Below are 11,055 nucleotides of genomic sequence, written 5' to 3' on the forward strand. Positions count from 1 at the left end.
TTCCCCTTACTAGCGGAAGTACCTGAAACCAAAAACTGAAACTGTAAGCACGAAGCTTAGTGAGCTCCCCAAACTACCACATACCATACAATAAGACATAAACAACTATTGGGCCTTGCCCACTGCATCGGATCGAAGTCCGGAACTAACCAGGCCTTGCCCTCTGTATCAGACCGTAGTCCGAAAATTGCATCAGACGGAAGTCCGGAACTGACTGGGACCCCGTCCCCTGCATCGGACCAAAGTCTGGAACTAACTGCATCAGACCGAAGTTCGGAACTGACTGGGACCCCGTCCCCTACATCGGACCGAAGTCTGGAACTAACTGCATCGGACCGAAGCTCGGAACTGTCTGAACATAGCATAGCATAAACATATCAACTAGCATAAGCACATATACTAAATACTGCATCCGACCGAAGTCTGGAACACATAGCACAAAAACATGCTTGAATCACAAAGACATCAAGCACACTGAACTACTGCATCAGACCAAAGTCCGGATCTACTGCTAACTAGACGGGTCAGCATTGTGGTCGTCGACCCGTTCCTACTGGAAGGAAAACTCACCTCGTAACTCTAACTGCTGAGATGCTAAATCCGAAACTGGATGATTGCTGCTCTGGAATTCTCCGGCTACAGTTTCCATAAACACTCAATCAGATACCGATAACTGAACTGAGGGTATAATAACCATTTTACCCCTGATCAAAGTCAAAGTCCTTAATTAAGGTCAGCAGTCCATGTTGACCTTAACTCGCCGAGTACCCGAGGCTACTCGTCGAGTTCCTTGAAACTCCTTCCCACTCGTCGAGTCACAGGTGTGTCTCGCCGAGTTCTCACGATTCTCGATCGAAACCTTAAGGCTACTCGTCGGGTTTCCTTCTAGCAACACGACAGATACACACGCATTCATAACTTGGGGAAAACTCATCTGACTCGCCGAGTTTTTCATACAACTCGTCGAGTCTATGGCAATCTTCAGCGGATTCGCCGAGTTGCTCAACCAACTCATCGAGTCCACGACTATCTTCATATGACTCGTCAAGTCAACCTTGCGACTCGCCGAGTCCAATCAGTCCTTTTTCCATACATACTTGATTTGAGCCAGGCAGCGGTTCCAAATCATAGATCCAAGCTTATAGGGCATGCTTTTCACGTAAAGTTGCAAACTTTACGTGCATGCATAGCTATTAAGGCTCTAAATGCCTATTTTAAGTTCTTCATGGAGCTTCATGCTCAATAGGGACCTCAATCAAGACCAAGGCTGCAACTTTATGCTTCTAGAACCCAAGGAGGGTCCAGATCTGAAGTTACAACTTCAGATCTAGCCCATAACTCATCTTACAAACTTAACATCTCATAAATAAACCCTAGAACTCAACCAATATAAGAGATCTACAAGGAAATGGTGATTTGGGTACCTCTAGAAGATGATAGCAGAGGTAAATGCTGATTCCCACACTCTACTTGCTCTAATCTCCTTCTCCTCTAAGCCTTTTCCCTCCAAAGATCCTCTTTTCAAGCTTCAACACACAAATGGGCACACACACACGGATTAGGGTCTCACAGAGCTCTCTAGAACTATAAAGAGGCACAAAGGGGGCTGAGGTTCCTTTAAATAGGGTGTAAAACCCCGAGATTTAGGGTTTCATCTGCCAGCTCCTACTCGCCGAGTCCCAATATGGACTCGTCGAGTAGGTCACTTATCACGCGATCCCACCCGATGCTACTCGACGTGTAGGCCTTAATCCAAGAAATCTTATTTAAACCATACCTGAGGATCAGGGCGTTACAAACTATGCACTCACTTGTTAAAGTGTTGACTCGAAATTCGGGCAGCGCTTTGTTTTTTACAATCGTCTTTCCTTCGATGAAACCTAATATTATTATCGCTAAGTTTTAGTCTAATATTTATTACGACTAATCACTAGTTTACATTCATCATTAACTCAAAGTCTAATTTCATGATCTATCAAGTAAGGAACAACCATGTAAGATCATATCGGAGGTAGGGTTCGTTTGGTATATGAAGTATACTTTTTGGAAATCCCACTTTAAACACCTCACTAAATCACAGCCTACACATCATCCCTGTAAGTAGATCAATCAGTATATCGACCTGGAATCACTGATAAATCTTGTTTATAAGTTTATAATAACGATAATGAACTTAAACATAAGTTATACTTAAAGTATGGTAAGCATAACTCACTTACAAGGGGGTTTAGCGAGGAACCGAGCTCTGCGCGGACAGAACTTCTGAGCCGAAATCTCTTCTTCTCGGAGCCTTCTGGCGCTCTGGGAATCGCCTCTAACACCTAAGAGGTGCTAGGTAAAAACCTTGAGAGTTGTATGTTGGGCGTACTAAGTACGCGGGGCGTACCAACAATTACACAGGCCATACACTGCCACATGTCAGCATCCGGTGGCAAGGCATGGGGAGAAAGAAACGGTCAGGATTTAGCCACGTGTTACCTCCGAAGTTAATTAAGAAAATTAATTATTTTCTAAACTCCGTAACTTTCGCATACGAGCTTCGTTTTTGACGTTCTTTATATCCACACGTAGGTAGCGACGTGATCTACAACTTTTATTTATACTCTGTCGGCTAACTTTGATTTATTTTTAAATTTATATTTTAATAGGCTTAGACCGTTAAAGTCCGTTAAAAATTCATAATTTTGACATCCGATGTCCGTTTTCGTCTGTCTTTATACCGTTGAGCTCCTATAAATGAGATCTTCGATTCTTGTTAAGGTTGTGTCGACTAAAAATTGATCGATCTAAAATTCAATTTCCGGGTTGTGCACTGTTATGCTAAATCTTAGAAATATCATAACTTTCTCATATGAAGTCAGATTTGGACGTTCTCTATATGTACGCTCTCGGTTTAATGTACACTACGACTTTTGTTTAGATCTATAAGGCTAAAAAGTAGTTTATCAAACATTCACTTTTTACGTTATGCGGCGTCGTGCCGATTTAGTCATAAAACTTAGACGAGTCATAACTTCTTCGTTATAAGTCGGATTTCAGTGTTCTTTATATGCACAGAATCCTTGTGACATATACTATAACTTGGCTAAGATTATTTACACAAAATAATTTTCTATCAAAAAGACGTTTTTTTGATTATTATTGTCTCTAAATTGACAAGTTCGCATCTACGAGCATTACGGTTTATTATAGAAGACATGCTTTAGAAGCATGTCTTAAGATAATAATAAACAATATGGCTAGAGGTATGGGGAATTAAGAACTCTTGGGTAATGTCTTTACTTTAAGAAGGCTTTTACCACTTCCTGTTATATGACGCAATATCCGAAACACACATATGTGTATATATTTTCTCTCATCTTTTGTTCATGAATGAAGCTTACTTGCATTTATGTTCTCTTGAAGTTTATATTAGTTATGAACTTCAAGCTTAAGAGTTTTCTTACAAGATTATCATCTTAAATCTAGTTGACAACTTGTTGATGTCTATAAAGTTCAACATTCTTCGTCAACTTTCAAGCCTCCCTAGAGGATCCAAAGAATTACAAAGGTTGTGATTTCTTCATCTTCTTCTTTGGTTGGTCTTGTTTTCTTTCCAAACTTTGCAAGATGATATTTGGTTGGTTTAAACTTGTTTTATATTATTCAAAATGATCACGTCTTCCGTTGCTAAATTTTATGTTTTTGAAACTAATTTTTGAATAAAAACCATCAATTGGTATCAGAGTCACATTGCAAGTTTGGTTAGATTTTTTGATTTTTGAAAATCTTAGTTTTTGCAAAAAATTGATAACTTGGTTTTGTATAAAAACAAGTTCATACATACTTTCAATTTTGTGCGGTTATATCACTATGACAATGTTTATTTATGTCTAATATTTTCATTTTTTTTTTCCATTTTTGTCATTTAACCGGTTTTGCGGTACACAACAGGTCAACCTAGTGATCGGGCGCCTATGTGGCGCTGACTTTGACTAGTGACAAGGCTGTCACATCAGCTTATTAAGAGGTTAAGAAAAACATTGGCACATAAAGAAAAAAACGAGGTTGCAAAGACTCAAACTCCTAACCTCTCAAATAAATGTGAGGCACTACTTCCACCAGACTATGGGAAAAGTACTTGTTCTCTTTGTTGAAAGTTTGCACATAATAGGTAAATTCCTCGAATCCTTTATTATTATTATTATTATTATTATTATTATTATTATTATTATTATTATTATTATTATTACTTGTATATATACCTTAAAACGTTTTTATACATAAAGTATACATATAATATCCTAAAATGTCTTTATACATAGTTTTTACATATAAATACATACAAAAACGTATTTATACATAATTTTTACATATAAATACCTATAAAAACATCTTTTTACACATATATATATATATATATATATATATATATATATATATATATATATATATATATATATTTTCAAATGAGAACATTTCTTATATTGAGAATAATTGAGAACAATTTTTAGGCTATCTTTCGGTACACATCTTTCTTATATTTCTCTCCCTACATATCTCTATCATCTTTGTCTCTCTACATATCTCTATCATCTTTCTCTCTCTCTCTCTCTCTCTCTCCATATCTCTCAAGTAATCTGAACCACCGTCACCATTAACGGACCTCCATCAGAATGACCATAATGACGTCGGAATCACGGTAATGACGCCGGAACCACCCCAATTTTGTCGGAATCATCGAGCTACTTCTTCACTCTCTGGATCTATTTGGTTTCCCGATGTCATTTCCATATCTCCAAATCTGCTTAATGTCTTCTCCTTCCTTCAGAATTGACCTTCTCTACCTCTTCACTTATCGTCATCTCCCTCGCCTCCCACCATCAAAAATCAGACCGACGTCGCTTAACTCTCTTTAGATTTGTTTTTTCGTCATCTATTGTTAGTCGGAGCGTTGCTCGAGAACCTTATCCCTAACTGCAACTTCGAGATCGAAATCATAGCCTGTGATATGAGTCTCCAACTTCGTCGGAGAAAAAAGACTCGCCGGAGGAGGGAGACACCGGAGAGGAACAAGGCATCGGAAGACTTAGCTGTTGACCTTCGGATAATAGCAAATCATCGGTCGCGTTTGTTTAAATTTCTACAATCAGGTCCCTTCCTAAACTTCTTTTTTTGGCGGTTAAATCATAATTTAAGTTGAGACAATTAGGTCACACTTATAATTGAGAAGCGAGAATATGAGTTTAGTTCTAGTGGGCTGCTTTTGAAGAAATAAATATTTAAAAGGTGTATCAAATATATTATGGGCTTACAAAATCCATCTTTGTATATCATTATTCCTATATCATTAAAAAATAAAGACAAACCGTTTAAATAAAATATAATATTACTCAAATTTTAATATTCTACTACTGTAGATAGAATTTATAATTTAAATATATGGGTCACTACTTTAAATAATTGGTAATGCACCATTTTGACTGATTAAGAAATAAATAAATTGTATAAAAGAAGCAAAACTAATAAATAAACATACAAGACGTATCCCATAAATTCCAAATACATAAAATTATTTAATCATATGAATCATATATTAATTAAAAACGTGATTAATTTGTTATTAAAATGTATTTGAGGATTGCTTCTACAAAAATTTGCTAGCTAGTCACAACAACTGCTTTTAACTATTTCTCCTAGACTTCTAACGTACTGTCATTTTCTCTCTTTCTAATGTGTTGTCAACAACATGTTGAGTCTTAACTATTATCATTTTTTGTTTGTTTTAATTAGAGTTACAATAAAAACCTATATCATTGATATGTAATATTTTATTTTACCGTAACGTAATCTTTGTTTTCATATTTATATTAGTATAATTGTTGTTTTTTTGTTATGATATGAACTTATATAAAGTAGATAGGTATAAGTTTACTATTTAAACATCAATCATGAGAGAAACTATTTATTGATATTCATATTTTTATAGTGAATTATTAATGAAATCATTTGTTAAACTTGTTTAAATTTTTGAAAATAAATAAGTCAAATAAAATTATATACATTACAGAGGATATTAGTTCATATGATTTTTTTTATATAAATGGAAAACAATGTTTCTACAACATTTTGTATCTATAAAAGAGATAGCATATAATTTTTTTTTAAAAATACATATAATCATATGTAATTAATACATATAATCACATGTGATTAAATACATGAGACACGTATTGAATCGAAAACGGGAATACAAATTAATATTTGTTATCGTGTATTTAATCACATATGATTAGATTATATGTATCTAATCACATATGATTTAGATGAACAATATTCATTTTGCGTTTTTGATTCGATATTTGTTCTCGTGTATTTAATCACATGTGATTATATGTATCAAATTACATATGATTTATATGTGCAAGATTTGTTTTTGCGTTCTTGATTCAAAAGTTGTTCTTTGTCCATATTAATCATATGTGATTAAATACATATAATCACACGTGATTAAATACATGAGAAAATAATTGAATCGAAAAATAGAAAACAAATATTACATAAATAATATGTGATTCGATACATATAATCACAAGTGATTATATGTATTTAATCACATAAATAATATGTGATTCAATACATATAATCACTTGTGATTATATGTATCGAATCACATATGATTAACGTTGACGAAGAACAATTACTGAATCGAGAACGCTATAATGAATCTTGTCTACATAAATCATATGTGATTCAATAATTGTTCTCGTGTATTTAAATATATATTATCACATAACAATTACTGAATCGAGAATGCGATAATGAATCTTGTCCACATAAATCACATGTGATTCAATAGTTGTTCTCGTGTATTTAAATATATATAATCACATAAATCATATGTGATTAAATACATATAATCACATGTGATTATATGTATCTAATCACATATGATTTATATGGACAAAAAGAATTTTGTCCATATAAATCATATGTGATTAGATACATATAATCATATGTGATTATATAGAAGTGAACAACCATTGAATCAAAAACGCACAAACAAATCTTTGTTCACATTAATCATACGTTATTAAATACATATATTCGGATATGATTAAATACATGATAAAAATTATTGAATGAAAAACATAAAAACAAATATTTTTTTATATAAATCATATGTGATTAGATACATATAATGACATGTGATTATATGGATTTAATCACATGTGATTTATGTGATTAAATACATATAATTACATATGCTTTATGCCATTATATGCATTTAAGCACATAAGGTGTTGGTGGTTGTAGGTAGTGGGTGACAGTCTTGTGGTGGTGCCTGGCGGGTTGTCATTATGGTGGAGGTGGGGGTGGTAGGTAGTAGTAATGGGTGGTGGTGGTTGATGGTGAATGATGGGGGTTGTGGGTAATAATTGGTTTGTAGTGATGGGTGGTGGTTGTGATGGTAATAGGTAGTGGGTGGTGGTGGTGAAGGATGGTGTGTAGGGGTGGGAGTGGTGGCTATGATGGGTTGTTGGTGGTGGTATTGATGGGTAAGTGATGGCGGGTGGTGGTGGCATGTGGTGATGTCTGGTGTTGGTGGTGGTGGTTGTGGAAGGCGGTGAGTAGTGATGGTTGTAGGTGGTGATAATGTAGGTGGTAAAGATAGTGTTGGTGGGTGGTGATAATGGTGACGGGTGGTGGTGATGGATGATGATGGTTAGTGGTTAGTGGTGGTGGTGGTGGCGAGTGGTGGTTTATGTTGGTTTTTATGGTGATGGGTGGTGGAGGTGGGTGGTAGGTTGGTGGTGGTGAAAGGTAGTGATGGTGGTTTTGGTGGGTGATGGGTGGGTGGGTGGTGGTGATGGGTGGTGGGTGGTGGTAGTAGCAGGTGGTGGTCATAATGGTGGATGGTAGTGATATGTGGGTGTGTTGTGGGAGTGATGGTTGCGGGTGGTTTACTTATTTTTTATTTATGTTAATATTATTTGATGATTTTATTTAAAAAAAATTATGTTGTCTAAATTTGTTCACAAATGTTTTCGCAATAAGAAATGTCATTGATTGAACGTTGTCACATATATATATATATATATATATATATATATATATATATATATATATATATATATATATATATATATAATATTTTAAGGAAAAAATTTCATTTTATTTGACATCTTTTTAATTGTCATCGTACAATGAGTGAGAAGCATTTTTGAATGGTAAAGCTAATTCTTTTAAAGACTACATTTGAAGATCTAGGGGAGATAACATTACTATGCATGATTCGTTGTACTCTTTTAAGAAGCTCTACCACATCCGGTGCGAGGAAACCAAACGTATCAAATGCAAATGGTATGAACACGTGTTGATTTTCCAGGCATGATCTCTCATGTTTGGTGACTTTTCCTTTGGCTGCTTTTAAAGCAGCATGTCTCGCTGTGAAACCCCCAGCCCTCAGGCCCACGAGAAGGGATACCCCTATAAGATCCACACATGCGTGTTTCCCTCCGACCCATCCAAAAATCAAAATGTCAGCCGGTCTGAGGGTTGACCTTCCTTCTGTCGAGTCAGTCAAGAAATTAATAGGTGCCTCTTTCTTAGCGGAAACCCTGGCACACTTAAATATGTCAAACAAAACAACCCTAACCATATCGTGCCTATATTTGAATCCCGGGAGTTCTTTACAGTGAACTGCATGCTCTCCAAAATAGTCCAAACATGCCTTGCGACACACATGACATATTTTGTCAGCTGGGAAAATGGGAATCATGAGTCGATATTTGAGAATAGTACGATACTCCACGGGAGACATGTGTTAGCCAAGCCCATCTATAGGGATAGCCAGAAGAAAAATCTTGAGCATGTGGTGCACGTAAACACTGAAAAACCGCTTTCTGCCGAGCCGTCGGTTCAAATAAAAACATTAAATAAAGTGAGAGCGATTCTTAACCAATCATTTTATTTGATTTATTTTATAAAATTAATTGATTAAATTAATCACTAAAGGTATTTGTGTTATTTTGATATTGAATTAAATATCAGCATTGAATAAATCCTTATTATTATGGAAGTAGTTTTACTGATTGATTATTTCCATTATATAAATTGTTACTGTATCTCTCTTGTAACAACCAATTCACACACCACCGTTATCTTCTTCATCCGACAAAATACACCTATTTGAGAAATGTTATAAACAAAAGAAATCATCATCACAACAGAAATCATCATTGACTGTTTCATGGAGATTTGTTTTCTTCAAGTCGGCATCCTCCGTTCTCTCTTACTCACTAAGGCCAACCGGTGTACTTAGCACGAAGACGTCCGTGGTCTAGTTGGCCACGAACCACGGACGTGCACACCGTCCCGGTGGTTCGTGGTCGACCGTGGTCGTTGCAAGTTGTGGTCGGGACAACGAATTGAAACGAGGATTGCTATTGGTTGTTTCTTTTTGAGCCGTTGAACGGCTATTTTGGCCGTTCCTTTTTTTTTTCAAACTCAATTATAAAAACTCAATACCAAAACACATACACATACATACACATTCTACACTCAATTACACCTATGGATCCCTCGATAAATATGGAATTTTTAAAAAGTTTTGACTCGGATGACGACGTAGAATTCGTCGAGACATTCTTCAATGTTGTGCAACACGTTCACGCCGAAGAAAGTTCAAATGCAGCGCGTACAAGGGCGGTCGTCAATCGTGATCGCCAAGCCGCACACGACTTATTGGTACGTGATTACTTTGCCGATAATTGTCTTTATAATGACGACTCGTTCGAACGTCGTTTTCGTCTGAATAAGGCTATATTTTTACGTATTAGTAATGCTTTAGAATCTCGTTATGATTTTTTTCAAACAAAAACCCGACGCTAGAGGAAGAATGGGTTTTAGTAGTATACAAAAATGTGCGGCTGCTCTTAGGTATTTGGGATACGGTATAGCATTTGATGCATCTGACGAATACTTGAAAATATCCGAGAGGACCGCAGTTGAATGTGTAGATTGGTTTTCTGCATGTGTTTATGAGGTTTTTCACGAAGAATATTTGCGTAAACCTACTCAACGTGATATTGAGAGATTATATTCGGCTCATGAAGAGAGGCATGGATTTCCCGGTATGCTTGGTAGTCTAGATTGTACGCATGTGGCTTGGGAAAAATGTCCAACTGCATGGCGAGGTCAGTTCACTCGAGGAGATATAGGTGAACCAACTATCATCCTAGAAGCTGTTGCATCTCAAGATTTGTGGATATGGCATGCCTTTTTTGGAGTAGCGGGGTCTAACAACGACCTTAATGTTCTTGGTCAGTCTCCACTTTTCAACGATATTTGGACCGGCAAAGCACCTGATATGACGTTCACGGTAAACGGGCACGCGTACAAATATGGTTACTACCTTGGTGATGGGATATACCCGGATTATTCTACATTGATGAAGGCATACTCAGTTCCTCGAAGTGAAAAAGCAAAATTGTTTACAAAAAAACAGGAATCAGCGAGAAAGGATATCGAGAGGGCATTTGGAGTCCTTAAGCAAACATGGCATGTAGTGAAATATGCTACACGACTTTGGGATAAAGAAAGAATTAAGCGAATGGTCCTAGCATGTATTATAATGCATAATATGATTATTGAAGATGAAGGTCGAGAGATTTGCACGTATGATCCGAACGACGTTGTCGTTCCAATTGAGGAGTTCGTACCCGGAACGAATGCTTTTTTGGAGCGAGTTGTCGAAATTCATAACAGTGAAACGTGTTTCAATCTTCGAGAAGATGTCGCGGAACATTTGTACCAACATAGCATGAACGACGATTAGGATTTTTATATGTATATTTGTTCGTTTTCTTATTAATGTAATGTTTGTTTTCTAGATTAACTAAGTAATATAGTTTAAAATTGTTATTTTATTTTTATAATTAATGAAAAAATAGTTTTAAAAAAATAAATGCTTTTTACTTTTAAAAATTGTAATTTTATTTTAATTTTTGGATTAAAAAAAAGTAATGTTATTGTATTTTTGAATTAAAAAAAAGTTATTTTATTGTATTTTTG

At 35.7% G+C, this 11,055-nt stretch overlaps 1 protein-coding gene across 1 annotated transcript; it reads left to right on the top strand.

Annotated features, from left to right (window-relative positions):
• The first annotated feature begins 9,880 nt into the window (after positions 1 to 9,880).
• Positions 9,881 to 10,819, top strand: LOC111910082 (uncharacterized). The gene has a single exon (XM_023905874.2). It carries the CDS (start codon positions 9,881 to 9,883, stop codon positions 10,817 to 10,819), a length of 939 nt encoding a protein of 312 aa, XP_023761642.2.
• Positions 10,820 to 11,055: the final 236 nt, after the last annotated feature.

The sequence above is a fragment of the Lactuca sativa genome, chromosome 5 (genome assembly GCF_002870075.4).
Source record: "Lactuca sativa cultivar Salinas chromosome 5, Lsat_Salinas_v11, whole genome shotgun sequence".
Classification (NCBI taxonomy): domain Eukaryota; kingdom Viridiplantae; phylum Streptophyta; class Magnoliopsida; order Asterales; family Asteraceae; genus Lactuca; species Lactuca sativa.

Excerpts from the sequence above, each read along its gene's own strand:
- LOC111910082 (XM_023905874.2), top strand. The coding sequence starts at position 9,881 with ATGGGTTTTAGTAGTATACAAAAATGTGCGGCTGCTCTTAGGTATTTG.